Source organism: Antedon bifida, chromosome 1 (assembly GCF_963402885.1).
Source record: "Antedon bifida chromosome 1, ecAntBifi1.1, whole genome shotgun sequence".
In the NCBI taxonomy this organism is placed as follows: domain Eukaryota; kingdom Metazoa; phylum Echinodermata; class Crinoidea; order Comatulida; family Antedonidae; genus Antedon; species Antedon bifida.
In genome coordinates, this window is record NC_136226.1 from 3708434 (window position 1) to 3733519 (window position 25086).

At 33.1% G+C, this 25086-nt stretch overlaps 2 protein-coding genes across 2 annotated transcripts; both read right to left on the reverse strand.

The window, feature by feature from the left end:
- Positions 1-3579: 3579 nt before the first annotated feature.
- LOC144838061 (uncharacterized) lies at positions 3580-17404 on the reverse strand. The gene is made up of 5 exons (XM_078693416.1): positions 16680-17404; positions 15855-15946; positions 8082-8198; positions 7529-7783; positions 3580-7025 (listed from the first exon to the last, which is right to left on the reverse strand). The coding sequence occupies exons 2-5, from the start codon at positions 15907-15909 to the stop codon at positions 6793-6795; spliced, it is 660 nt and encodes a 219-aa protein (XP_078549542.1). The 5' UTR covers positions 15910-15946; positions 16680-17404; the 3' UTR covers positions 3580-6792.
- Positions 17405-18363: 959 nt separating this feature from the next.
- On the reverse strand, positions 18364-24680 carry LOC144852410 (uncharacterized). Its single transcript, XM_078710197.1, has 4 exons — positions 24264-24680; positions 21790-21906; positions 19988-20242; positions 18364-19326 (listed from the first exon to the last, which is right to left on the reverse strand). The coding sequence occupies exons 1-4, from the start codon at positions 24337-24339 to the stop codon at positions 19073-19075; spliced, it is 702 nt and encodes a 233-aa protein (XP_078566323.1). The 5' UTR covers positions 24340-24680; the 3' UTR covers positions 18364-19072.
- Between the last annotated feature and the right edge of the window lie 406 nt (positions 24681-25086).

Sequence of the window (25086 nt, forward strand, 5' to 3'; positions counted from 1 at the left end):
TTGAAAAATTCTACAAACAAAATCTTGAAACTTAATCTAATTTAGTGGCCAATTTGTATCAGTTGTTAAAACTGCATTTTAAAGTTTTGTCCACACAAAGAAAAAAACATTCCGCCCAAAATGATGACGTCATATCACTACTATATTTGAGAACATCACCATTTTGTTGTCGAACTAGTTTTATAGTGTAGAGAGAGCCTAAATTACAGATTCAAACCATTCCAAAACAATTAGAAACTTAACATGTCAATAGCCAGGCATAGTTATGCAACTCTCTGTGCCACGGATTTAGAATGCGCAGTCGACCTTGACATTGGATTCAATGTAGGCCTAACTCATATTCTACAATTATCGAATTATTATAGTATGTTATACGAACTGTCATTAGTATCGTGTCAGATTATTATCGTGTTTCTTCATGCAGTTAATATATCACTTATCGCCTGGTCAATTGAAAATTCTTTCCATGCTGCTTTAATCTTTCGATAATCTCTTCATCGTTTCTGTAGTGTTTTCTACCCACATCATTTATTATGTATACGTAATTCTATCTACGGGACGACCAGTACATTACTATAAGAATTACATTTAAAAACATAGATCACGCTTATAATTTCAAAACCAAAAAATAGAAAGAAAATTATATGAATATAATCTCCTATTATAAGAGTAAGACTTACTGTAATCAAATTTCCTCAATTTCTAGTTAAGATTAAATTATTTACTTTATTTTTTCCGTATTTGTTTTTGTCTATTTCGTCCTCCTTGGAAAACCAATTCCTATTATTTAATGGTGAATATATTACAGTAGAACAAGGCCCTATTAAGAGGACCCAATAGAGAAAGTGTCCCCTAAATAGAGGTGTTTAAACCACTGTATAACATTCAATATTTAGATGTTTTTTACAATAACAATAATCACTCCATCTGTTGACTAGTGGCATCTCGGTGTTCTGGTTCTTATTGTGTAAAATGTGTGTTATTAATGTTTTATATACTAACATTTCAGACATTTATGGTAGACAAAATCAACGCCTCACTACTCTGACCACCAGAAGAAGAATTAGTTTAAGCCAATACATCTATCACAAACTTTATCACTTAACAAGTGCGCAAAATATAGGCCTATCCAATTAGCGTAGAAATATGATAGTGTTTCACTCGCAATATATTTAGATTAATTAATCTCGACAAATCAGAATGCCATTCATATATCATAGTTTTAATGGCAATCTATATTCAGGTAATCTATCAATGCAGTTCTAATTTTTTTTTATTATAAAAAAGAAAATTATGTAGCGAAATTCCAACCTGCTTTTACCGCAGAACGATTTATTCTGATAATACCTCACAACATCAGTCATTTTATAGAAGTAGACGCGCGCGTACAAATCTGCACAATTATCATTTTTTGAACGCGAGTAGCAAATTATATGAATCTAAAAATTTAATATGATTATGCCTCTAACAAAAAGACGAAGAAATGACCAATCGAGACACATTATGCAAATTAACCACGTGTAATGATAATGATATGCTAATAACCGAAATCAACTTTTATATCAAACTGTTTAGGCCTAAAGCGTGGTTCCCACTAGCGACGCAACGCAAGGACGTAACGCAACGCAAGTGAATTGACCAATCACAAGCGATGGCTTATTCGCTTGTGATTGCTAACTGTCTATAACTTCGCTTGTCATTGGTTAAAACGCTTGCGTTGCGTTTACGTCCTTGCGTTACGTTCTAGTGGGAACTAAGCTTTAGTGTATACGGTACTGACAGTTTATTTTGTAACTCATTTTAATAAAACAAGTATTAAGTTAAACCTTACTCTTTTAATGGTTTCATTACTTGAGCGTCATCCAAATATCGGTACATGCTTATGAGAGGTATTTCTGGAGTAACTACTTACTTATGGTACGGTATGAATGTGTGAATTTATAGACATGCATTATGAGATCATGAGATAAATAAAACGATGGTAAGAGCCGTAATAGACGATATTTGACGGCGTCGCGAGTACATCACAAATCTCAGTCAGATACTCGGCTCTTCTATGTTTATCAATTACAGCACTAAAACAACTATCCGCATTTATAATACATTCAGTGCAGTATATGCGTTTAAAAAGTTTTAACTGATTCGACAATCGCATAGCTGGCACCATTGTTAATTAATCTGTTTTCAAACACTTATTTTATTTAACTGTAAATATTCTCGTTGTTCAATCTGTTATTTTTTTCTGTCTTTTTAAGTAAATGTCTGATTTTGTAGTAAAATGAAGACTTACACATTATAATGTGAATCATCCCCATATCGGGCTCTAAATAAGTCTACATCGAACGCGCGCGTACATACTCCGATGAAAAGTTGACGCGTACAAATGCTGTTGTAGTTTGCTCTTTTCTCGTGTTACTGATTTACTTTTAATTACTTTGTGAACTAATTTCTTAACACAATATTTGCATTTTTGTTTGGTGTTACATATATATTACTGCCTGACGTTACACAGTAATATCTCATCACATGTTTATTGGTGTTGTTACTGTCAATGCCTTTGTAAACTAATCTAAACATTTGAAATCACTTTGACACTTTCACTGATCATTGTTATCAACGTGTATGACTTACTATAACGCATGAAAATTATTTCCGAGACGTTATTATCAACATTACCAGCATCAGAATGTTCTTGCTGACGTCAGACTACATGCTGATAAACACATGATACCAACCCTGGATGAGATAATGTGTTTTGAAAAAAAATTATTTAGGTCTCTACCTGTATAAAAGGTAATACAGTCACTTAATTGGGAAGATTTTTAAAAAATATGTTTAAATTTGGTATCGATACTTTTGAACATGCCTAATTGTAATGAGGCGAGCGTGCAGCGCGTGACATGATACACCAAAAAATAAAATACTATTATTACAGGTAATACTTTTAACAAATTGATGGGATTGAAAAATGTCTTATCTCTATATGTCAGTCTTGTGTTTATCTATATATCATGTAATTTTACCGTTATATATCGTGTTTCATTTTCCGTTAAAATGGATGTAAAAAAACGTCGGTTCGCCATATCCATCATGCCACAACAGCTGCCGATTTCATGCCAATAAACTTAACAAGTACATTACTTACTGTTAGATTTAATAACAAGTCAACTACTTATGAATATTATAATGTGACCACATTATATGACCACGTATGTTTAAGATGTATGTGAAACATATAGGCCTAATATTGGACCGCCAAATTGAGATATTGGTCCGCCAAAATGAGGGTACAATGATTGTATAGGGTTACACAAAAGTCATGGTATATTTTTCTACGTGTTTAGTTGTTCATTTTTGAAAATGTTAGCATAATATGCTTATACCAACATGTCGTTGCATATATTTAAATTAATTTTTTATAACCGACGGATCATCATCTGAACTGTGATTGGTCAAATTATGTTTGTTGCGCGTACATCCTTGACGTTGTTACGTCCAGATTATACAGATCATGTCAATACAAATGTTTCCCAGCCAAAAAAATGCTTATAGTGTATCATTTATTTTAAATTTCGCATTTTCGAACTTAACATCACACTACTCACAGATGATTAGAATACCAATTTTTCTTTATAAAAATCTAAATAATTAACATTTAAAAACCATTTATTTTATAATAATACCTTGAATCGAATCAACTAAAGGTTGGTCAAAAAGAAACGTATACGCATTGAAAAAAAAAACCTACTTTACTACCTATAAAACAAATGTAATGACAAAATTAGCTATCAATGTGTGCAATTCCTTTAACTGTACTAGTGTGGAGCTTTCGTTTCCACACCACATGATTAGCAAGCTGTCGAGTATAAAAGTCATTCTGGCCATGTTTCTGAGCGAATACAACCTGACTAACGGAAGAAAGGAAGTCTGCAAAGCCATCAGGACACGTACAGAATTAATCATCTTTTAGTTGGTTCACCCATTAACAAAATTGACACGCGCTTACAACAATGCCTACTGTACACTAACGTTGGTATGCGCGCGCGTACAAAAATGCCTACTGTGTTATCAGTTTGGTAGGCGCGCGCGTACAAACATGGTTACTGTACGCTGGATTAAACACGATAAGCGTTGTGTTCGTGATGATATCTCTGATGATTTATGTACTATTTTCTATTAAAGTAATTATTTACAAAATATGCATATATTACACATTTTTATACATCTACCACGCATTATCATCATACATGCATATTTATTTAACATTATACTTACATAATTAAAGTAGAAAGATATTAAAATTTACATCTATTATTATTATTGTCTATCGATTATTATTATTACACCAAGATAAAAATTAAGCATGTATCTAAATAATTAATTATAATTTAGTAAGAAATGTGTTTGCATACAATAAACACCCGCTTAAAACTCTAACTAAGAATTCAATGTACAGTATATATATATATATCATTATGATGTATTACTATTAATATATTGCTTTGAATCGAGATTATTTAACAATTCATTTTAGACTGCTAAATTACATCATCGATACGACGATGTAAGCTACAAGAAAACATTTAAAACCCGGTTGTTCATATGAGTCACTTTCATAACTTTGTTGTAATCCTTACTGCGCATGCGTTAAGAGTAAATTACATTTGTGAGTTTTTAACCGATTCAATTTTACCGGTTAGTATCCATTTTACTTCAACACCCATTTCCACTTTGTCCAGAAGAAATTAATGCGTACAAATAGGTCTTAGTATAACACTCGTTAACTTTAGTAACTGAAACAAGTTAATCAATTGAGTTAAACAAATTCAATCGCAGAAGAAATTAGTATGTAGGTTTGGGTATAACAATCTTTATAACGACTTTAGTGACTAAATTCACCAATTGGGTTAAAAATTCAAGCGCAGAACAAATTAATAGTAGGCATACTAATCTGCAGCTTCAATGACATCAGATTGTCTCCAAGGTACATAAGTTGAAGTTGAAATTATATTGTCCTAAAGCACATTTTCTCAAACTCAATACATTACACTAATATAAATACCTACATTATTTACATTACAATTTTGTGTATAAAAATGCAAATATTTCTAATATTTCATGCCGATCGTTTATCTCTGGAGGTTTTGTCAATTCAAGTTAAAGAGTATACCAATTTAATATTCATTCGCGTTTATCCACCAGTCATTTGTCTATTTCAGTTTATTAATGTTGTAACTTCGACAGGATCTCGCTGAACATGAAACTACTAACTTAATTATGAACTTTTTCCATTATTGAGAGGGTACGTAAATTAAAATGTTGCAGTATCCTAACATATGATCACATATTCTTATATTATTTGCTTTGTGAAGATTGACGACCAATATTAATTATTGAAGATGCGTACATCTGCTTTTCAGGCGACTATATAAATCTAGTGGATCATTTTCCAGAAGGTCATCTAAATTCTTTTTTCAAACTAAACACTGTATCATACTATATAGTTCTGCAACAAACGTTCTGATGGTAGGCCTAATCAACTTCTAAAAAGCTAAAACTGCAGGAACGAAAAATATGATATTCCTTTCATATATTCATTGGAATTACGAAGGAATATACGTGACTAATAATTATTGGATCTATGAACAAAATAGTTAAATCTTAAAGCTAAAACTATTTAAAAACATGTAGGGACAAAAAAAATTGATGTCATTATCAAAAAGATATTGATATTCATAGAGTTAAACACGTACATACATATTGCAACATTTTTATAAATGAATACACGTGACTATAGGCCTAAGGATTTGATCTAGGACAAAATAGTTAAATCTTAAAGCTAACAACTATTTTAAAAACATATAGCGACAAAAAAAATTGATGACATTATCAAACAGATATTGATATGCATAGAGTTGCATACGTACATACATACCATAAGGATTTGATCTAGGAACAAAATAGTTAAATCTTAAAACTAAAAACTATTTTTAAAACATGCAAACGGATGTCATTATCAAGCAGATTTTGATATTCATAGAAAATGCTTGTATCTTATTCCTTGCATGCATACGTATTGGAACATTTCACAAAGAAAATATACGTGATCATAAGGATTGGAACTATAAGAACAAAATAGTTAACATGGTAATTCTGTAAAGAATTAACGACTACACACAAAAATGCATGTCATTTAAGCTAGCTAATTTGCTTATTTGAATAGATCCATTAATATTAGTACTTCAAATACCGGCATCTATTAATCTAAGTTTAAGAAATATGTCATTATGTATTAAAATCACATTTGAATTACAGAATTTCTAATTATATCTAAGCAGAGGACGTGGACAAATAGTAATTATGACATTGCAGATTTCCATAAATAAACATATTTTACTGTGGAAAGTAGTTATGATTTGAAAGACTTTTGGAACCATGTTTTATCAGTCCCGTGTTGTATTGCTTCTGAATAAATTTTTCCATTCACTCCATCAAAGGTACGGTTCTCACGTGTGTTATCGTTCTTTAAATTCCTCCATCTTAAACACAATCTTACACACACAACTTCATAGATGCGGTAAATTTTAGCGACATTTCTTGATCATACGGTATCCACATATTCCATCGTGTATGATAAAACAGTTTTTCTTCTTCTTCTTACCGCGTTTTTCCAAAACTTCCCAGTAAACAAAACTGATCACAAAGGCGACGCATTGGTGTATGAAACGTCATAATATGGAACGATCTTTCGTTCGCAAAGATTATCTTACCAGCTTCATCAACATCTTGGTTTTACCTCCGAATCAGCAGCAAACTAAAAAATCCTAACATAACGATAAAAAGTAAATTGCAAGAAGTTCGTTGACTATCGCTTGTAGACTTAAAACAATTTGTTTCACAACAAGTTACACACATATCGCTTTCATTTTGTATGTTACATTTGTCATTGTCCATTTCAAGTTCTGCATATCCGTTTGTCAAAGGTTTATCACAGAATTTGTTGACGTTGATTACATTATCCACCACTATGGAGAAAATCGATAGAAACACATTTTAAGTACAAATCAAAAACATTGAAATGTATCCAAATTTCAACGTCCTTCATGTAATATTATTTACCAAGTTGACAATGGTCTATGTTGCTATCATGTTCAATCTTATATTGTTGTATACGAAGACTCTTGTTTAAATATCCTGAAACACTTATTGAGATCATGTAGCTTTCAGGAATGACTATAGGCAGCTAGGCTGCTACACATTAGGACGAAAACTATCGAAGATAAATAGATAAACAAAAATTTCATAAAACAAAATAAATTAGAAAAGTTTCCTAATTTATTTTGTTTTATGTAAGAAGAATATATGTTTATATATTTATCGTCGTTCGTTAGACTTATCCCTTGGAATTTAGTTAATAAGAGAGCCTATGTCTATACTATCAAACAAGTTGGACAAAAAAGTGCACATCACATTTTTTGTCACATAAAGTTTGATAGTGTAGACAGAGCTTTAAACCCCTGAAACTCACCGTTTGCTGAAATTTCACAATTTGTAGAATCTCCACAATCGTCAAACTTGTACTTTTGTATTGGTGTCATCGGAGGTGGAATAGGAAAATCTCCTAAAGCCCCGTCATTGCACCCAGAACCAGTGCAGCAACTTATGCACCTAACACCGTCAGCTGTGACGTCACAGTACGTTTCATTGGTGTCGATAAAGTCCGGTGGACAGTGACTTTTGGCGTCGCATTGTTTGGCAATTTTTAATGGATTGTATAGATTACCTAAAATGATAAAACTAATTTTCATTCGATATTTCGAAAGTAAATTGTGATAATATCATTATGATCTTCTTTTCTTAGTTAGTGAGTATGAAATGTTACTTACTTTCGATTATTTAATTGTAATGTTTTTCCCTAAATTGTATGTGCAGCGCTTAGAGGTTTCAAGATATTAGGCGCTTTATAAAAATAAATAGGCGTTTAAGCAACCATTTTCGCATGCGTATGTGTTTTCTAAGCCTGATGTATCTGCAGTTTTAATTTAGTGCCGATATTTTAAGAATAAGTAATATAAACTTACCGTCCCATGTGGCCACAATTGTACATACATCCTGGTCATTAAAACACGTTATTAGAGGTGCTTTTGAACAGTCATCACACTTGGAACACGAATAGCATTGAATAGGACTTGTGTTTCCTGTTTATACAAAAAGTAGTATGTTTTACCAAGATTCAATAATATGCATAAAAGGTTAATTTATTAATTAAAAATGGGCTAACGTTCAAATTATGCGTCACAAACGGTACTAACGCGTTACTTCTACCCCGGGGCGTGTGCTCGTTTGAATGTTCTCTCTAATGGGTTCATTAATGTCTTTGTGGCATTCATGCGTCTGTCTATAACGGCACGAATAATATGAACGTAACAGTATTGGAATCCTATAAGAAAGAATCTAGCTCTCAACTAATATGAACATCAGAAATTTACAATTCTAACCAGGCAGCCACGGCTACTGAAATAAAAACGAGAAAACCTTACGATGGTTAAAAAAGGAACCAAATCACAATATCATAATTCGTTAAAAAATGTTTTTATTACATTTTTTCATTTTCTCTTCTAAATAATACTACTACTATTAAGATTTGAAATAAATGGTAAAAGATGTGTTGTCCTTCAAAACATGAAGAAATAAAGATGAATAAAATCAATTTTGTAGTTTAACATTAATTTAATGGGTACATTTAAGCAGAACCTCGTCTTTCTATAGACAATGTTCTTACGGTTATACTCTCTTTGTAAATATTTTTCTAATTAAATTTTTGGTCAAAGCCAATCATAATTATTGAAGTCATCAGTCATCCTGCGTCCTGTGTTCGGAACTGCGTTTTTTTTATTTTGCAAGTGTGTGTATAGGCCCGTGTGTATGTAATAGTAATAATATTATGTGACATATAGTGACAATGGCCTTTCAACCAAAAATAATCTTTAATTGTCAGGGGAGACATAATCTTTAAATTATTATTCCAAATTATACCTGTGTATGCACGTTTAAATGCCTTAAGCTCTGTCTACACTATCAATCTAGCGAAAAAAGTGTGATGTGCCTAAATAGGTAGTGATATACCCAGATACGGTAGTGGCATGACATCATCATATCCATATATGGGAACATGCACATTTTTTTGTCCCATAAAATTTGATAGTGTAGATTGAGCTTTACAGATGTATGTTGTTGAACAAGTGAATTAAGTACCCGTATACGTTTACAGTTTTGACTCAATTCGACATAGCCTATGACTAACACCTTACAGATTTCTGTTAAGCAAGGCTTCAATAAGGTTGCATTAGAGTAAATATCCTGCAGGTTAAAGTGTGATCGAACGCAAATCAATAACCAGTTATTGAGACTAATTAGTTTATTTAATTCATCAGACGCGTTATGAACGCACAGGGCAAATAGAAACCTTCTAAGTATACAACTTTAGTAATCAATAACATTGCAACGTGTCCTCATCAATTGTGAACGCGGAAAGTTCATTCAGATACGACTCTAAAGCTCTCTTTACACTATCAAAGTAGTTTGACAAAAAAAAGGTGTGATGTACCTATATGGTAGTGATATGCCCAAATATGGTAGTGATATGACATCATCATGTCCATATATGGGCACATCACATTTTTTGTCACATAAAGTTTGAGATCAAAAGTAGATCAAAACGAACTCGTATATTTTCTACTGTACAGAACTTAATGTTTAACTTTGCAGTATGGTTTTTATTATTTATGTACTCACTATGTAAATAATTGAGTGAACCAATAACCTGAAGCTTCTATTGATTGTATTAAGCTCTGTCTACACTATCAATCTAATTTGACAAAAAAAGTGTGATGTGCCTATATGGTAGTGACATACCCAAATACGGTAGTGATATGACATCATCATGTCCATGTATGGGGCACATCACATTTTTGGTCACATAAAGTTTGATAGTATAGACAGAGCTTAAGAGCTCTCGGTGTTTCCACTCAAAGTTGATGATGTAAAAAGGCATTCTTTAAGTTTGGATAGTTGTGGTGGTCAAAATTGAATTGATAAAAAATCGATCAATGCTATTAATGAAGAATTATTAGGTGCGTATAATTGATACACCTTAATACAATTGACAATTACGATCGATATTTGTCGATAAAATCGATCACAAATGATTGTATAATCCAGCGATGCTATCATGGTCAATAAATGCCGACACTTCATATCGATTTAAGTTTACTATTAATATGATTGGGGAACCTTGACAGTTCGTACACATTCCTTACATACAAGAGGCAGCGATGTGAACCAACCTATGTGGATACAATGTGAACCTTTCTGTGATAATACGGGCACTTCATGTGACAAAAACAATGTGATGTGCCCATATGGACACGATGACGTTACCATATTTGGGAACATCACATTTTTTTGTCACATGAAGTTTGATAGTGTGGACAGAGCTTTAATGTTGCTTCTGATTCATATAATACTGTGGGTCATTTATGTGTCATAAAGTTAATGGATATCAGTGAACAAAGTGAAGCATTTCTTAGTATATTAATGACTTAGGTTACACGACTGATACAACACTGTGGGCCATAATGTGCCATATAAAATTAATAAACCACAAAAGCAAAATCCTAAGCTATATACCTAACCTATAAACTAGTTAAATTATACATTACATTATAGTTCTAGTTCTAGGCATTACGATCAAACAGCAGAACCCCTATTACATTCACCAAAGTGTCCCCTTAATCTAGGTAAATCGATTGGTTGTCTTATAATGATAATAATTTAATTATTAACTCTCGTTGTTTCAGTTGAAGGGTGTCGCAATGAAGGGTTTTATTGAATTTATCAAATGTATGTGCAGTTCCTCCTAAAACACAGAACTAGTTTGATTTAATTGCCTTATCATATCTATCCACATTTTATTAAGAACATCTACCGTTATCATGGAGGAGTTGGCAGTGTTGCCTACGCATTAAATCAATCTGCAAAATTGAGGTCGTCACCCGTACTATATCTTAATTTGTCAGTTTCTTAGGAAAGTTCCGACAACGTCACATGTTACAACTGTGTACAGTAGTAGGCCTAGATCTGGTAAAAACTGATATCACTGTGCGACTTATGTCTTTAGGAATGTGCCTATGGCACTATGCAGATTATGACATTTGCCTAAATACATTAGTAGCAGAATCGGTTTACAGCAGGAATAATATTATTATTGATATATGCATTCATTTTATCTAATGTTCATATCATAACTTATTTACATATCTTTAATATATTCTGATGCATGTATTATAAAAAGAAATATCCGCGGTACTACAAACCACTACACTAGTTTTAGAATTGCTAGAAAATCAGAAATTCACAAACTCGAAACGAGAGCCACGATTTGACAATTCGTAATGCCGCATTTGGGAACAACATTACTTCCTAAATGTTGATCATGGCGCGCTGCTTAAAGATGTCGTCTGCCACTGGAGACTTCTCTAGTACGAATCAATACGATTCATAACATCTGATGGAATAGATGACTGACTTGGGAACATACATTCTGCAATGCATTCTGTAACGAGGAGTATTAAACCGAACAATTTATAGAGAGACGAGACATTCTGTTTTTAAATGACCCTTTACATCCACTAAATACTCCATGAATACATTAGCTAGAATTCTCATAAAAATGACAGATGCAGAAACTTTTTGTTCCGAATAACATTATGTATTACGATCTACGTGTTCATTGATTAACATTAACAACAACATTCGATTATTATGGATAGAAAATACATTACAACACTGACGCTATGAAGTCTTACTTGCCCGATAGTCCGATGTTCTTACTTTAGTGTGTATTTTAAATCACTGATTTTTTCATAAATAAAGTTTTAGTACAGTGTATACTCATTACTAGTATCAAAGTTATACATATTCTTTGCTTGTATTGATAATTCATAAGCAGAATTAACGCGCGCGCGCGTTCAATACAGCTTTGTACGCGCGCGCGCGTTCAATACAGCTTTGTACGCACGCGTCCAGTTTGTCAGCAAATTTTAATATTGAACATCGAAACTCGGCGCTTGTTCTTTGACAAGATCTTTACATTTGATATAACATTATGTTATTTCTTATATCCATTATAAATGTTATTGTAAATATTGTTAATTTCATACAACTCAATATCAGTTTCCAACCCTTTATCAACAAATGTCGAAGTAAGTCTGGTCTCGGGTCCATTCCATAGTCGCCACAGATTTACTTCTTTGTCAGTACTTTTTTTGAATGGATGACCAGTTGGTAACATGAAAACTAATAGCAATTAGTCATTCGGGATATTTATCTCACACAGTAATATGCCTACGTGTACGTATACCAACTACGATTCTATAAGGAACCATGTTGTATCCGCACTCAATGATAAGTTTTTACGTTCATTCCAATCTCAATTTGTTTTGGCGATTTTATCATGAATGTTCCTATAAAAGTGTGTTCTTACACAATCCGTCATAGTATAGTGTAATAATTCTGTCTCGTATAATTGCCTGCTTTAAGATCCTCATTAGCTACGAATTCCGTATAAATAAATTAAAATGACCTCAGTATCGATTGCTAGTACTCAACGTTGCAATAAGAGCATGGTTTTACGAAACAATGGACATATTCAATTAAGTAAATTGATGCAAAATACCCTTATAGAATGTTCAGATATATGAAGAGTAGTACTTTAATCTAAAGGAACTGTCATTTACTTGACTCATTCATGCATGATATTTCAGAAATTGCAATAATTTAAAAATTGTTAAAAATAATAACATATCAAGATAATTGATAATGACTGTATAATAATGATTACAAAATAGCATAAATATTATTTTGTTTGAAAGGAATTATTTACCAATTATTAGACTAGGCGTAGATTACACCATAAATCAGCACGTACTGACTATGTCATGACTTAACCAATTACTAATGTTTAGCACGCATGCGCAATTTTCTTAACCACGTACAAAGGCAAACGCGACATTAGCGCGTATTACCAGACTACGCGCTATAGAACGTACCAGCAGACAGTGTGACGGTTCATTGTTATTTTAGCGCACTTTTCTAAATGGGAGGAAGCAGCCTAGCATATATTTCTTTTTCGTCTAAAGATTTTGATAAATATTCGCTAAAAATGTCCATCTCAAATTCCATAATGTGTTTTTCCTGGAATTGGTGTCGATACTGCACTTGGAGATTTGTTTAAGTGCACATTTTGTTTATGACGATCGTAATGATTTCCTTCACGTGATCTGAGCAGGCGTTACAAATCCATAGTGGTAAAAATCACAGAATTACGATGTCTTGATATTAGTATTTGGCAGACGATGTGTTGTATATCATATCAGATATGAATAAGTAATTTATATTCATTTTCATAATGAACAAATAACACTAACAATAAACAAAATAATAAGGACGATAACATTATTAGTATTTTCATCAACATACGTTCACTTAATATGAATTCAGTAAAACAAACCAGAGGTCAGATTTATCCAACGTGTTTAGCAAAAATGTAATCTTAACTTAAGTCAATTATTTTGTTTTCAAACATTTTAACGGGTTTTTTTCCCTTAGGCCTAAATCTTATATGAAAAAGTGGTTCATTCTATCAAATAAAAAGAACTTTTATTTTATGAATTTCGGCAAACACAAAAGAGGCCAATAGCTTCTGTCGTCTATTAGGCGTGCCACTCCAACAAACAAAGCTAACGTATGTTAAATAGTGGTAACATCCTTGTTGCTTGTGTTTGCAAACATATGCTCCATAACTCCAAAATGTATTGTAGATGGAGAAGCATTCTATATACTTAAGTTTAGTTTTATGGTTTATAAGTTTATTAATATGGATGATATTTCCGAAATAAAATGAAATTGAATTGAATTGAATTGAAAACGTACTGAAATTAAAAGGTAAAGCCTCAGTTTTCACTTAAGCACCTCTTAACTATTTTAACTAAAGGAAATAGATTAATAAAATGCCAGCCCAGGACTACTATGCGTCAATACTAAGCATCATGTCGCCGTCCTCTTACGAACCTGTTTTCGTAAACTCATTAATAGTAGGTCTAGTAGTTAGCAGAAAACGGAGAAGTAAAATAAGAGCGAAAAGAAGATTAAGGTTAGATAACGTATCAAATTGTGAAGACTAATTTCTCGGGCATTGGATTATTGTGACAGAATAACTAAGCTGTCATCCGCCTCTGCCTAGAGTAGTTGCGTTCTTATTGATTTAGATGCAAGATAATGACCCCAATTTAAGTATGTCACAGAAAGCTCGTATACAGCTCAGGTGGATAAGACATCCAGCCAGGCTGTCAAATTGTGTATCAGACTGATAAAAATGGCTTGCAAACATGTTTCATAATCCCATTCTATGAAATACTATCAGCATATTTTGTTTATGCGAAAGTGAGATGGTCAAGACAAAACCAAAGCTGTGATAATTATGAATTAGACCTAAGTTAGGAATGAAAATCAGGTAATAAATGAGTGGAAAATTATATGAAAATGGAGAAAATCTAACGGGTGCATACAGCTTCAATAATTGAATGTAATACTGTAATATGGTAATGGTAGCGAAAGCTAGATAGTGAAGAAAAAACTCAAGCTGTGGTAATCATTAAATTAGACCTTTCGTTAGTTTAATTAGAAATGAAAATCAGGCAATAACTATAGTAGAACAAGTGGAGAAAATCTAACCGGTATACGGACAATTTCATATTATTGATTATTACTTCTACAAGATAATAATAATATAGTACTAGCAGTACAACATATTATGTATCATGCCACGTAACAAAATTCATTATTAGCCTACCTATAATAACTAAAATTGGAAAACTGTTTTACGTTTGAGCAGGAAAGAGTTCACTCTTCCCTGGTCTGAGTTCGATGAATCAAGTGTCACTCAAGGTAGTTTGGGTCTAGACTAACACGACATGTTTGCATACAAAATATCTAGAATTTCAATACGTACTTATAAAGTTGTTTTCAAATATGTCAAATTGTTATCTTAATTACTAACTTGACGATATCTTGAACGTTAAATGAATTTTCTTAAACAGTTTGAAATGCTAATTGTGTTTATTAAATCTACTAGACACAATCAGGTTTGTGCCCTTTAATACTAGACCTTTCACATTATGATATATTGTACTGCTTTTAGTTGAACTTAATTAAATGCATGAGCGTCCACGAGGCAGCATTTTTTTTTAAAATGACGCCTTATCGAAGTAGAGTGACTACTGAATCATTACGTATAGTTTATAGGTAATATACGTCCTTATACCAATAGATTAATCACACTAGTAACAAATGAACGCGTTTTTACAAGATGGATTATAATATTGATCAAATCGTTATAAATCAAAGTACACGTTAACAAAATTATGAAATTTTGATTGAACCTATATTGTTTTACGTGGTTGAATTAGTTTTATCTTCAAGTTTTTTCATTTAGTTGAATGAATCGAAGTTTGAGCCGGGGCATTTAACTTTAATCATCGTATCATCTGAAGAAGTTGCGTTTTAACTAAAAGCTTTGCGTCATATTGCGAAGTAAGGTTCCGTGATACAGCGGTTTATGTTTGTCACATGTTACAAACTGTATCATAAGGAATTATTTGATGGTTAAAGTAAAAGCAATATAACATGTGATACTGTATTTAGAATTTGTCTATACTCTACTAATTATGGCATATTTGCATAGGCCTATAGAAATCTGGAAGAATCGGCTAGTGCAATTAGATAGGATATCTTACCATTTGATGTATCGGTCCATAATAGAACCAAACTCACACCCCACATCCAGAACATATCTCCTGGTTTGTATATCTCACTTCACTAGCCTTCACTATAAGTGGAAATGACAAAGCAACAATGGTATCAACATTTTTATAGCATTTTATAACACAAAGTCAATCGATATAGAGAGATAAATGTATTATTTTAGGAATTTGTCGTTGAGATGGAGAAAGAAGAGAAAAATATGTGATATGATGACAATGAACCTTTGTTGTTGTTGATGATGATGAGAATAAATGTAAAGATGATATTTATGAAAATCCAAGGAGGAGATTGTGTTAGCGTTAAAAAACAATTAGCTTAACTAGGTGCGGTTATTCTAAGAGTTCGAACCATTCTATTTCTTTTTTTTAATAAACTCAAGATTTATAGGCGGATTACGTCAACAATAGTGTCTACCTTTTATTTATATAATAAACCACTAAGCAAATAAATCACTATCGACATCAATCAGCTGATCACAAGAATATTCATAATTGAATTAAAGAATGTCCAAATGAATAAACAATTTAAGCTTTTCCATTTAAAAATTGGTCAGTTTAAAGTCAATGTTGAATTTATATATCGATTGTAACCAGATTGTCCAAAGGCGCTTAGAAGTAATGAGATACTATAAAAAAAAAAAGGATTGAGTTGAAAAAAACTAAAAAGTGTTGCTTTCAAAAGAGTTTAACAAATTTGGAGGTTATTCCACAGTTTTGGAGCTGCAACTGCAAACATTCTATCACCATTAGCGTCATTTAAGAACGTTTTGTAAATATATAGAATATTAAGATTCTTACCTGAAAAATAAAAATAGTCAGGCTTTGTGAAAACTCCTTACATGAAAGCTGCAGACGATTCAGATGTTTCTGAGAGCGCTTAGCTGGTTCATGTTCCAGGGAACGTGTCAGCTGCTTCGTCAATACTTGGTCCTTGCCTTGATGCTTCGATATTCCGTCCTTCAATTTTACGTCTCACCGCCTAGGCCAAAAGGCCTTATACATCAAACTACAAATCGAATAACGACTAATCGCATCCACATCTTCAAATTAGTTCATTCTTTGCTCACCTTCTCCAAGACTATTTCCAACCTTTTGCGTATTATCCAGATGAACAGAGCTCGCAGAATACAACTATGAAACGTATATCCTTCCTCGGACCATGGAAATGAAACTATCGCGAGTTCAGTAACGAATCGTCATCAGTTCGCGCGGGAATCTTCTTTTCATATTCTGCAGACGATTGAGAGGAATTGCTCTAAACTACGTTATTTTACATAGGCTGCTGCTGTTCGAGGCACTCATCGATTTGACTGGAAATATTCAATAAACAATAACTCAACGGGTTGTAGCTAAACGCCATTGATAAACTAACAATACAAAATGAAGACAAACGAAAAAATCGAATGTAAAAATTGACTCAATTGTTTCTAAGGGTGTTTCGTTGCATCTAATTAATACAAGAATTTAAAACTGCCATGTTTATACTATTTTACGAAGAAGTATAAAATAACAATCGAATAACGGTCACGGTTCGTTACGGATAAGTATACGAAACTTCCAATATCCGGAAAATATCAAATGCGTCCAACGAAGCCATAAAGAAACTGATTATGGAAATTTCTTATTTGAATATGTGATACAATAACGTATTTTAAAGCTTATTTCGCGTTATGGTGTTAAACGTAAACATCTGATTGGCTGTAAAAATATATTTGTATGAGCGGTGAGGGCGTTAGTATTAGTAATTCGTTTATTTCTTGTTGGTAATTGGTGCGTAGGGAGAGATAAATAAAGAATTCTCTAATTACATAGACTTGCTTCTGTGTGAAATGAGCAGTAGCATCGAAGTATTAGATAGATGACGAACAGAGGCCGGTGGATCCCAAAACGTAAAAATCACAGTCGGTACTATTTTATATTTCTGGTCAAAAGTGTCCTATAGAATAGCACCTTTTAAAATCATAAACTAAACGATAGTACCGTACATATTCCAGGGTAACATATTCCACATACCCCAACATTCAAGTAAATAAATTTCCCAGCTGTACTCACTATCAAACAATTCTTCATCTTAGGCCTACACATCATTCGCCAAAAATATTTACCAAAAAGTAAGAAATGTTTTGACCATTCAATGATAAATTGATGGTATTATACCCGGCTTATTTTGACGGCCTACAAACAGACTACTGTCTGTATGGTATGCATACTACCTGTCTGCATACATCTCAAAGACTCCCTTTTTCTAGACGTGCTTTGGGTCCGAGTTTACAAATTCCAATTTCTGTCAGCCCTAGTACTGATAGCTTCCGCGTGATACAGTTTCCTAATGCTTCCGTCCTCTTGAATATAACTGCCTAAAGGCGCGGCTCGAAAAACACAAATTGATTAGGAGTATGTGGAATAAAAAAAACGGGTCGTATAATAATAAGCAAAAAGGTATTCTTTTTCATTTATTTATTTTTTCAATAGACTCATATATAAATGAATTATTTTTATAAACAATACCGTAACGTTTATTACGTTTAAATATTTTCTAAACTGTCTTGGCGTGCCATAGACAATCGTATTAAATTAAAAATTTAACTATTCAATGTTTATCAAAATCTCCAGTATAAAGTAATATGTCAAATTATATTTTACACTGTTAACTTCAGAAAAAAACCACCGACGTTAATCGTGTACATGGATAAACTCTATAATAATTTTTATCAAAAGACTGTGAAATGAAATCTAACATATGTAATTTAACAGATTTATTTCTATGGATACAAATCACAACATCTATAGCAGTGTATACTTGATAGATGGTGAACTTGAATTTTCTTTAAACGGAAATTACCGTTGCAATCAATCCAATTTATTACTTTTACAAATTGCTATAGAAGGTAGTATCGTTGATTAGTTGGCTTAATAACTCGTGACGGTAAAATATAAAAAAATGAATTCGTTTTGCTCGTTTATCATATAGAGTTGTATACGTCACACCGCTAATGATTATGAATTATGTTACAATAAATGAATCAATGTCGTAGAAAAAAAAGTGATCTGAGCGGCGGATAAGAAACGCGTTTTTCTATCTACTGATAACAAACGCGTTTCCCGATCTGTGCTGCGGATAAGAAACGCGTTTCTCTATCTGATGATAACAAACGCGTTTCTCTATCTGTGCTGATACCAAACGCGTTTCTTTATCTGCAGATGACCGTTGCTATTCCAAGGCATAAATACGCCAACATTTTATGCGAGGTTATTTTTATACTTTGATTGGTGGTATCGAATACATTTTTACTGTTATTATAGCAATCTCGATTACAACATGTAACGCATAAATCCGTTTTATCCTCCACATTACAATGATTTATATCACTAGTGTTCTTGTTTTCTCTGCCCATCGGAACAAATGTATCGCAAATTTTACTAATGTATATTACGTCGTTTTCAACTGAAAGAAAAACACGTTAAATATAATCATACCGATAATTAACGAATTATTTTTTTGTAAAAGTTTTTCAAGTAATAATTGAATTTCCCTAATAACATGAAATTGAAGATTAATAACTATTTCTGTTTTAATTTTAATAAAGTTACTCACTTCTGTAGAAAAAAAACGAGCGAGAATAATGAAATATCATTTAAAAAAAGGACAAATAAACCCTATATTTTATTATTTTCTTCTTTAAATTACAGTTTTTCAAGTAAATTATTGAGTTTCGATCGAATCTTGAATGTGAATAATATTGGAATTCACTGTTCATCAAAAACATTTAAAACATGTTTTTAGGAGGGAAATTATCCTTCATTTGATTTTTATTTCATTGTTTATATACTTATTTTGTCTTTATTAAACCAAGGCAATCTAACAACAGGATGCTGAGCTCCGGAGATCAAAAGGTTTATAGGTGGCTGCGACACGACGTGTTGCTGAAATGCTCAGTGTGCACCACCGGCCAACAAATACCTCGCGCCGAGGAGAATATGTTATACAGACAGAGTACTGTTGGTATTTGTCGTAGCCAGACATAAGATCAAAGGACTGTTACGAGTTCCTTGGCCAGGCAAATTCAGTGTCCGGTTGTTAGATTGCGTTGACTAAACCAACTCACCATTAGCCGACGTCTCACATTCTTCAACTGAGTCTGCGCATTGTTCTAGTTTATACTCTGGTATCGGTGGTACTTTTGGCGGTGGCGGGAAATGTCCGATGGCCCCATCATTGCAGTACTTTTCCGTACAACACATTATACATTTAAAGACATCTGTATTTTCACAGTGAGTCGCGCTTCCATTGACTAAACCACGTGGACAAACATTCAGCGAATCACAGCGCTTTGAAATGTTCATGTCACGGTGATCGTCACCTACGATTAAATAGTTTAGATAAATAACTTTTATTTTGTTTTAGTATAAACATTTGTTTTCTTTTTTCCTATAGATCATTGTCTTCCAGTACCACAGGCCTGGGTTCAATCTGACGTATTGCCAGTGTAACTCTCCAACTTGCCAAGGACATAGGAAGGCGCAACGCTGAGAGGTGCGTGAGTTGACCAATCACCTCTGTGACAGTTACGATAATACATCGCCTAGTGATTGGTCAAATTACTTTAGATGCGCTTTACGTCATTGCGTTGCGTCAAAGTGGGAACCAAGCTTTACTCTCCTTTGAAGTTAGTTTTGAAGTTATAAGCACGATATGTTTTCTATCCGGTAACTTGCTATTGGATGTGAATGTAAAGAATAAAAATAAATTTTAAGATTATATTGTTAAGAGTAGTATATTGAATACTTAACTAATAGAATGTGTGATATTGAAGTCATCTGTGAATTAGCATATTCAAACAAATGTTTATACAGTATTACAGAATATATTCTAATGTATAAAAATAAAAAAAATGTTGTAGCTTAAATAAATCAGGAAAGCATGTGTGTTGTCAAGAAGAGAATGGATGTGTTGTTTCCAGACATCTACAATAATAGCCATGGCCATACTCTTTTACTTTCTAATGTATGGTTTGTTTGTGAGAGGCATTTAGTAGTTGATTCTTCCTGGATTTGTTTTCTGTAATATAAACAACGCATGTTCGGAAACGTAAACATGAATTTGAACATCCCACCGCCGAGTGCGTCCGATATGAATCGAACTCTCGTACCGTAAGGAAACATTCTGTAGGCCTACACTTCATTGTCCTGCACTTCATTAAGCTAACTTACTCTCATTTTTTTACGCCAGCTTTATTATTGTGTAGTACAGCATTTAATGTAAATGAATGAGCATTCAACTGTTGGTCGATGGGTGTCAGTCACATCTTAAATTGATTTCTTGAACAAAGCATATGAGAATAATTGGATTTGTAAACGGAACAAGCTATAGCAATTCCACACAATCGTTTTACACTGACATTGTTTGCGCAACTTGTGTTAAAACATTCGCAAAATCGATTCTCAAGTAGAGAGGAAATACATGCTAGTGTAAAGCCAATAAATACAAAATTAACGTGAATTTTATGCCTTCAGATGGAAAACCAATTCACGTTGATTGAATGCGCACTAAAAAATGACAGCAAATTCATTGTATTAAAATTGAATATGAATTGAGCAGTACACATGGATTACCATATCGATAGCCGATTCTCGGTAATGTTTCGGTAATTTGTTCAATATCATAGGCAAATTATGTAATACAGTGTCATATAGTATCACGTGTGACGCCTTTATCAACGAACATAAGCCTCATGAGGAATTGTTTCGAAATAAATAATTCCACCATGGTCTATATAACCTAATATGCGCCAAATAGTTCTAAATCTGTAATACTAATATATATCTAATAATATTGTTAATACTGTGTGGAGATGCAATATAATGGTGGTGGTGAGATCGAAAGTTCTATGACGTGAAGTTCACGTACCTTCCCATAATGCAACAGTGACGCAAGCATCTTGACCACTAGAGCATGACGTAGTAGTGGCATTCACGCACTCTTGGTAGTTGGAACACGTATAGCATTCAAGTGGCATTGTGTTTCCTATAAAGTAAAATATTAATATTGTTAAATTTAAAAATGCATAAATTCTCAATACTTTACTGTATTGTTTATGATGACATTTCTAATAATGTCAAAATATTGTATTGCCCTATCGGGTATTTAGGCTAATTACTTATTTAATTTAATTACTTTCGTAATTGAGAGTATGAGAATGAGAGTGTTTTATCTATATCTATTGGAAGGGGTTCTTGTGGTTTCGTTGTGAGGTTTTATTTGCAAATTAACTTTGAAAATTGAAATTTATATTTGTTTAGTATTTACTACCAGTACATAACACTAGCCTACGCCTCTCTCTACACTAAAAGGTAGGGAGTAGGCCTAATATGCTATTCTAGTGTACTGCCTTTAGTAGACCTGCGTAATTATCGAATCAAATTTAAATCGATCGATATTTGACTTTTCACACTTTCGCAAGAAGAGGATTAAATGGTTCGTCACTCTCGAGATGTTAAAAGGTATTCAATTGTATATAACTGTAATACAGGTAATTGAAGTTAACATATCAAGACTGTATTGTAGATCTCGAGCGTAGTATGACGTCATAAAATATAATCAGGTCATGAAAATGATAACGCAAATTAACCTACGTAAAATTAGCGTACAGCTGGACTAGATATAAAAAAGATAAAGTAAGAAGATGAGAAAGGAGAACGTTGAAAGGCTGGTCTGTGTTAGCGGGTGCTTGTTAGTGATGATTAAAGGCACGAACCGACGCATTACAGATAACTGACTCTCATCGCCTCTTAATTACCTGTAATGATTTATTAAGTAATTACGTCACTGCGTTAAAGGTCTATCGTCAAACTTGTCCGATGTGACATTTTTATTAATTTGTGAACAGATGACACCACAATGCTATAAATAAATAACATTAGCTTGAAAAAAGGTGTTCTAGATAATAACATTATGTTATGTGAAATGTGTCTGTGATTACTCCTCGTCAGCACCGTTGGAATGGACGTGGAGACGTTGGTTCTGCTTGGCTATAAAGGTGCCCATTTCTCGTCACAACTTTGGAATGGTCTTCCCTCCGATTTAAGAGACCTTGCTCTCCTTGGCAGGTTTCGAGAATTTGTGACTAGTCTTCGCCAACACTATTTCCATTCCTGATTTCTCTTCTCCTTGCCTCTCTTCCTTTTGATTTTCCCTGGTCCCTGCTGTTTTTGTTGTTGTTTTTTTTTGTTTTTTTGGTTTTCTTTTTTGTTCTTAACGTCTCAGATTTTAATTTATTTAACCATATTTTTTTTTTTTTGCTATTTTTATTTTAATTCATTTTTTTAACCGTCATTTTGCCTATATTATATTTATATTATATTTTATTTAAGTCTTTCAACAGTGATTGGGTTCGCTTTTGACAATCCTAGCTTTTTGTTTCATATTGTATTTTTATGTATTCTGTTGTAATTGTAATGAGCCGATATTGAATAAATCAAATCAAATCAAATTAGTTTAAGGTTGTAAAAACATAGTTCATGACTGAACATTGCTTTCCTGTAGTCTATGTGTGGTATCGAATGTTATGAGTATTACATCGTTAATGTGGTGAGAATAATGTATGGCATTTAGGCCTATAGCATAGACCTATATGTAGAATACGCATGCGTTTATCAACGCTATCGTACATAACTTTTTGCGAACAGTCTACAGAAAACCAAACGATATGCTTTTTAATTTTCAACTCTGTGAACTATCTTTGTTAGATTTGTTCGTCGTTGCCATCATCGTCGTCGTCGCAGCCAATTTGTCTTTTGCGATAATAATAGCTTACATCCCCCCTACGTAAAAAGCAAACTATCAGTAATTGCTAATTAACTAGAAAAAACATCAATTAGTGGAAGAAGTCAAACTCGTTTCAGCTTAAATCGCTTAAGCAACTGACGGTAAGCCTTTCAGATGGTATTGTATCGGTGATAATTATTGAGCTTAGCTAAATACGATCAAAAAGACATAATCGATCGGGATTTTGTGTTTGTTGCCACTTCGCTGGTCTGATCGACTAATTTTTGGTGCACGACGTTTTTCAACATTAATGTAAATGTTGTTTGACTGGATATAATGATGGTGAATATGCCAAGCCAAAGGGATGGGATGGGAGTTGGGTGTGGGGTCTCTGGCCGGCTATTTCGACACCGATAAAAAGGCATCGGTATCAGAAAAGAGTCCTTCCTATGTCGGTACTTAATTAACATTCATCTATCAGTATAATTTGAAAAGTTTGTTTTGACGTAGAAAATGCCAAACACGCCAAGCGTCTTGTACGAAAGAAGCCCAGTGGGCTTATTTTCGAGCTTTTACGCTATAAGACATGATAGGCTAAGTGTATGTTCACAACTCACCTCTGACTAACTCGATAAGAATAAATAAAATCAGCTTTATATTCCAAACACATAACATCGTCTGATTGCCGGGCATATTGTATGTTGCTGTAAGTGGTCTAATGCACGGTAGTCGATGACATTACCATCACCTGGTATACAATGCCTGGCGATAATATGAAACTGACGTGTATAAAAGTAGCTCGTTCCAATGATTCTTCCATAAAAAGGTTCTTCTTCAGCGTTCCATAGTTTCTAAAATTCCTATTCTCACGAATCCAAATAAAGCCTACCAAAAATTGAAAATGTATTGAAACAAGTAACTGCTGTCGGTCGATCAATACGATTGTCCCATCATGACGTCATCTAACGGAACCTCATTTGAACTATTGTAGGTTGTACATCTGTTTTTCTATCATTACATACAATAACATCTTCAATAACGTTTATAATAGGCATACGAATGACCTTTGTAGATGAGGGTCAAAATGCAACTATCACAAATATTATTATGGTATACCATGCTGATACTAGTATCTATAGGCCTACTATAATTGTCAGCAAGTCTATTGCATATTGTAATATTATATTATAAAATTGTTGAATAAATTCTTTATGATTTGCCCTCATGTCAATGTGTCACCAAAACCTACTACTTAAATTGATAAATATGATTTCAAGACACTTAAGACATAATTGTTTTCTACACTATCAAACTTTATGTCACAAAAAATTAGATTTACCATGTATGGACACGATGACGTCATATCAGTACCATATTAGAGGACCTCACATTTTGTCACATAAAGTTTGTAGACAGAGCTGTAGGAAAACCCCAAAGAAA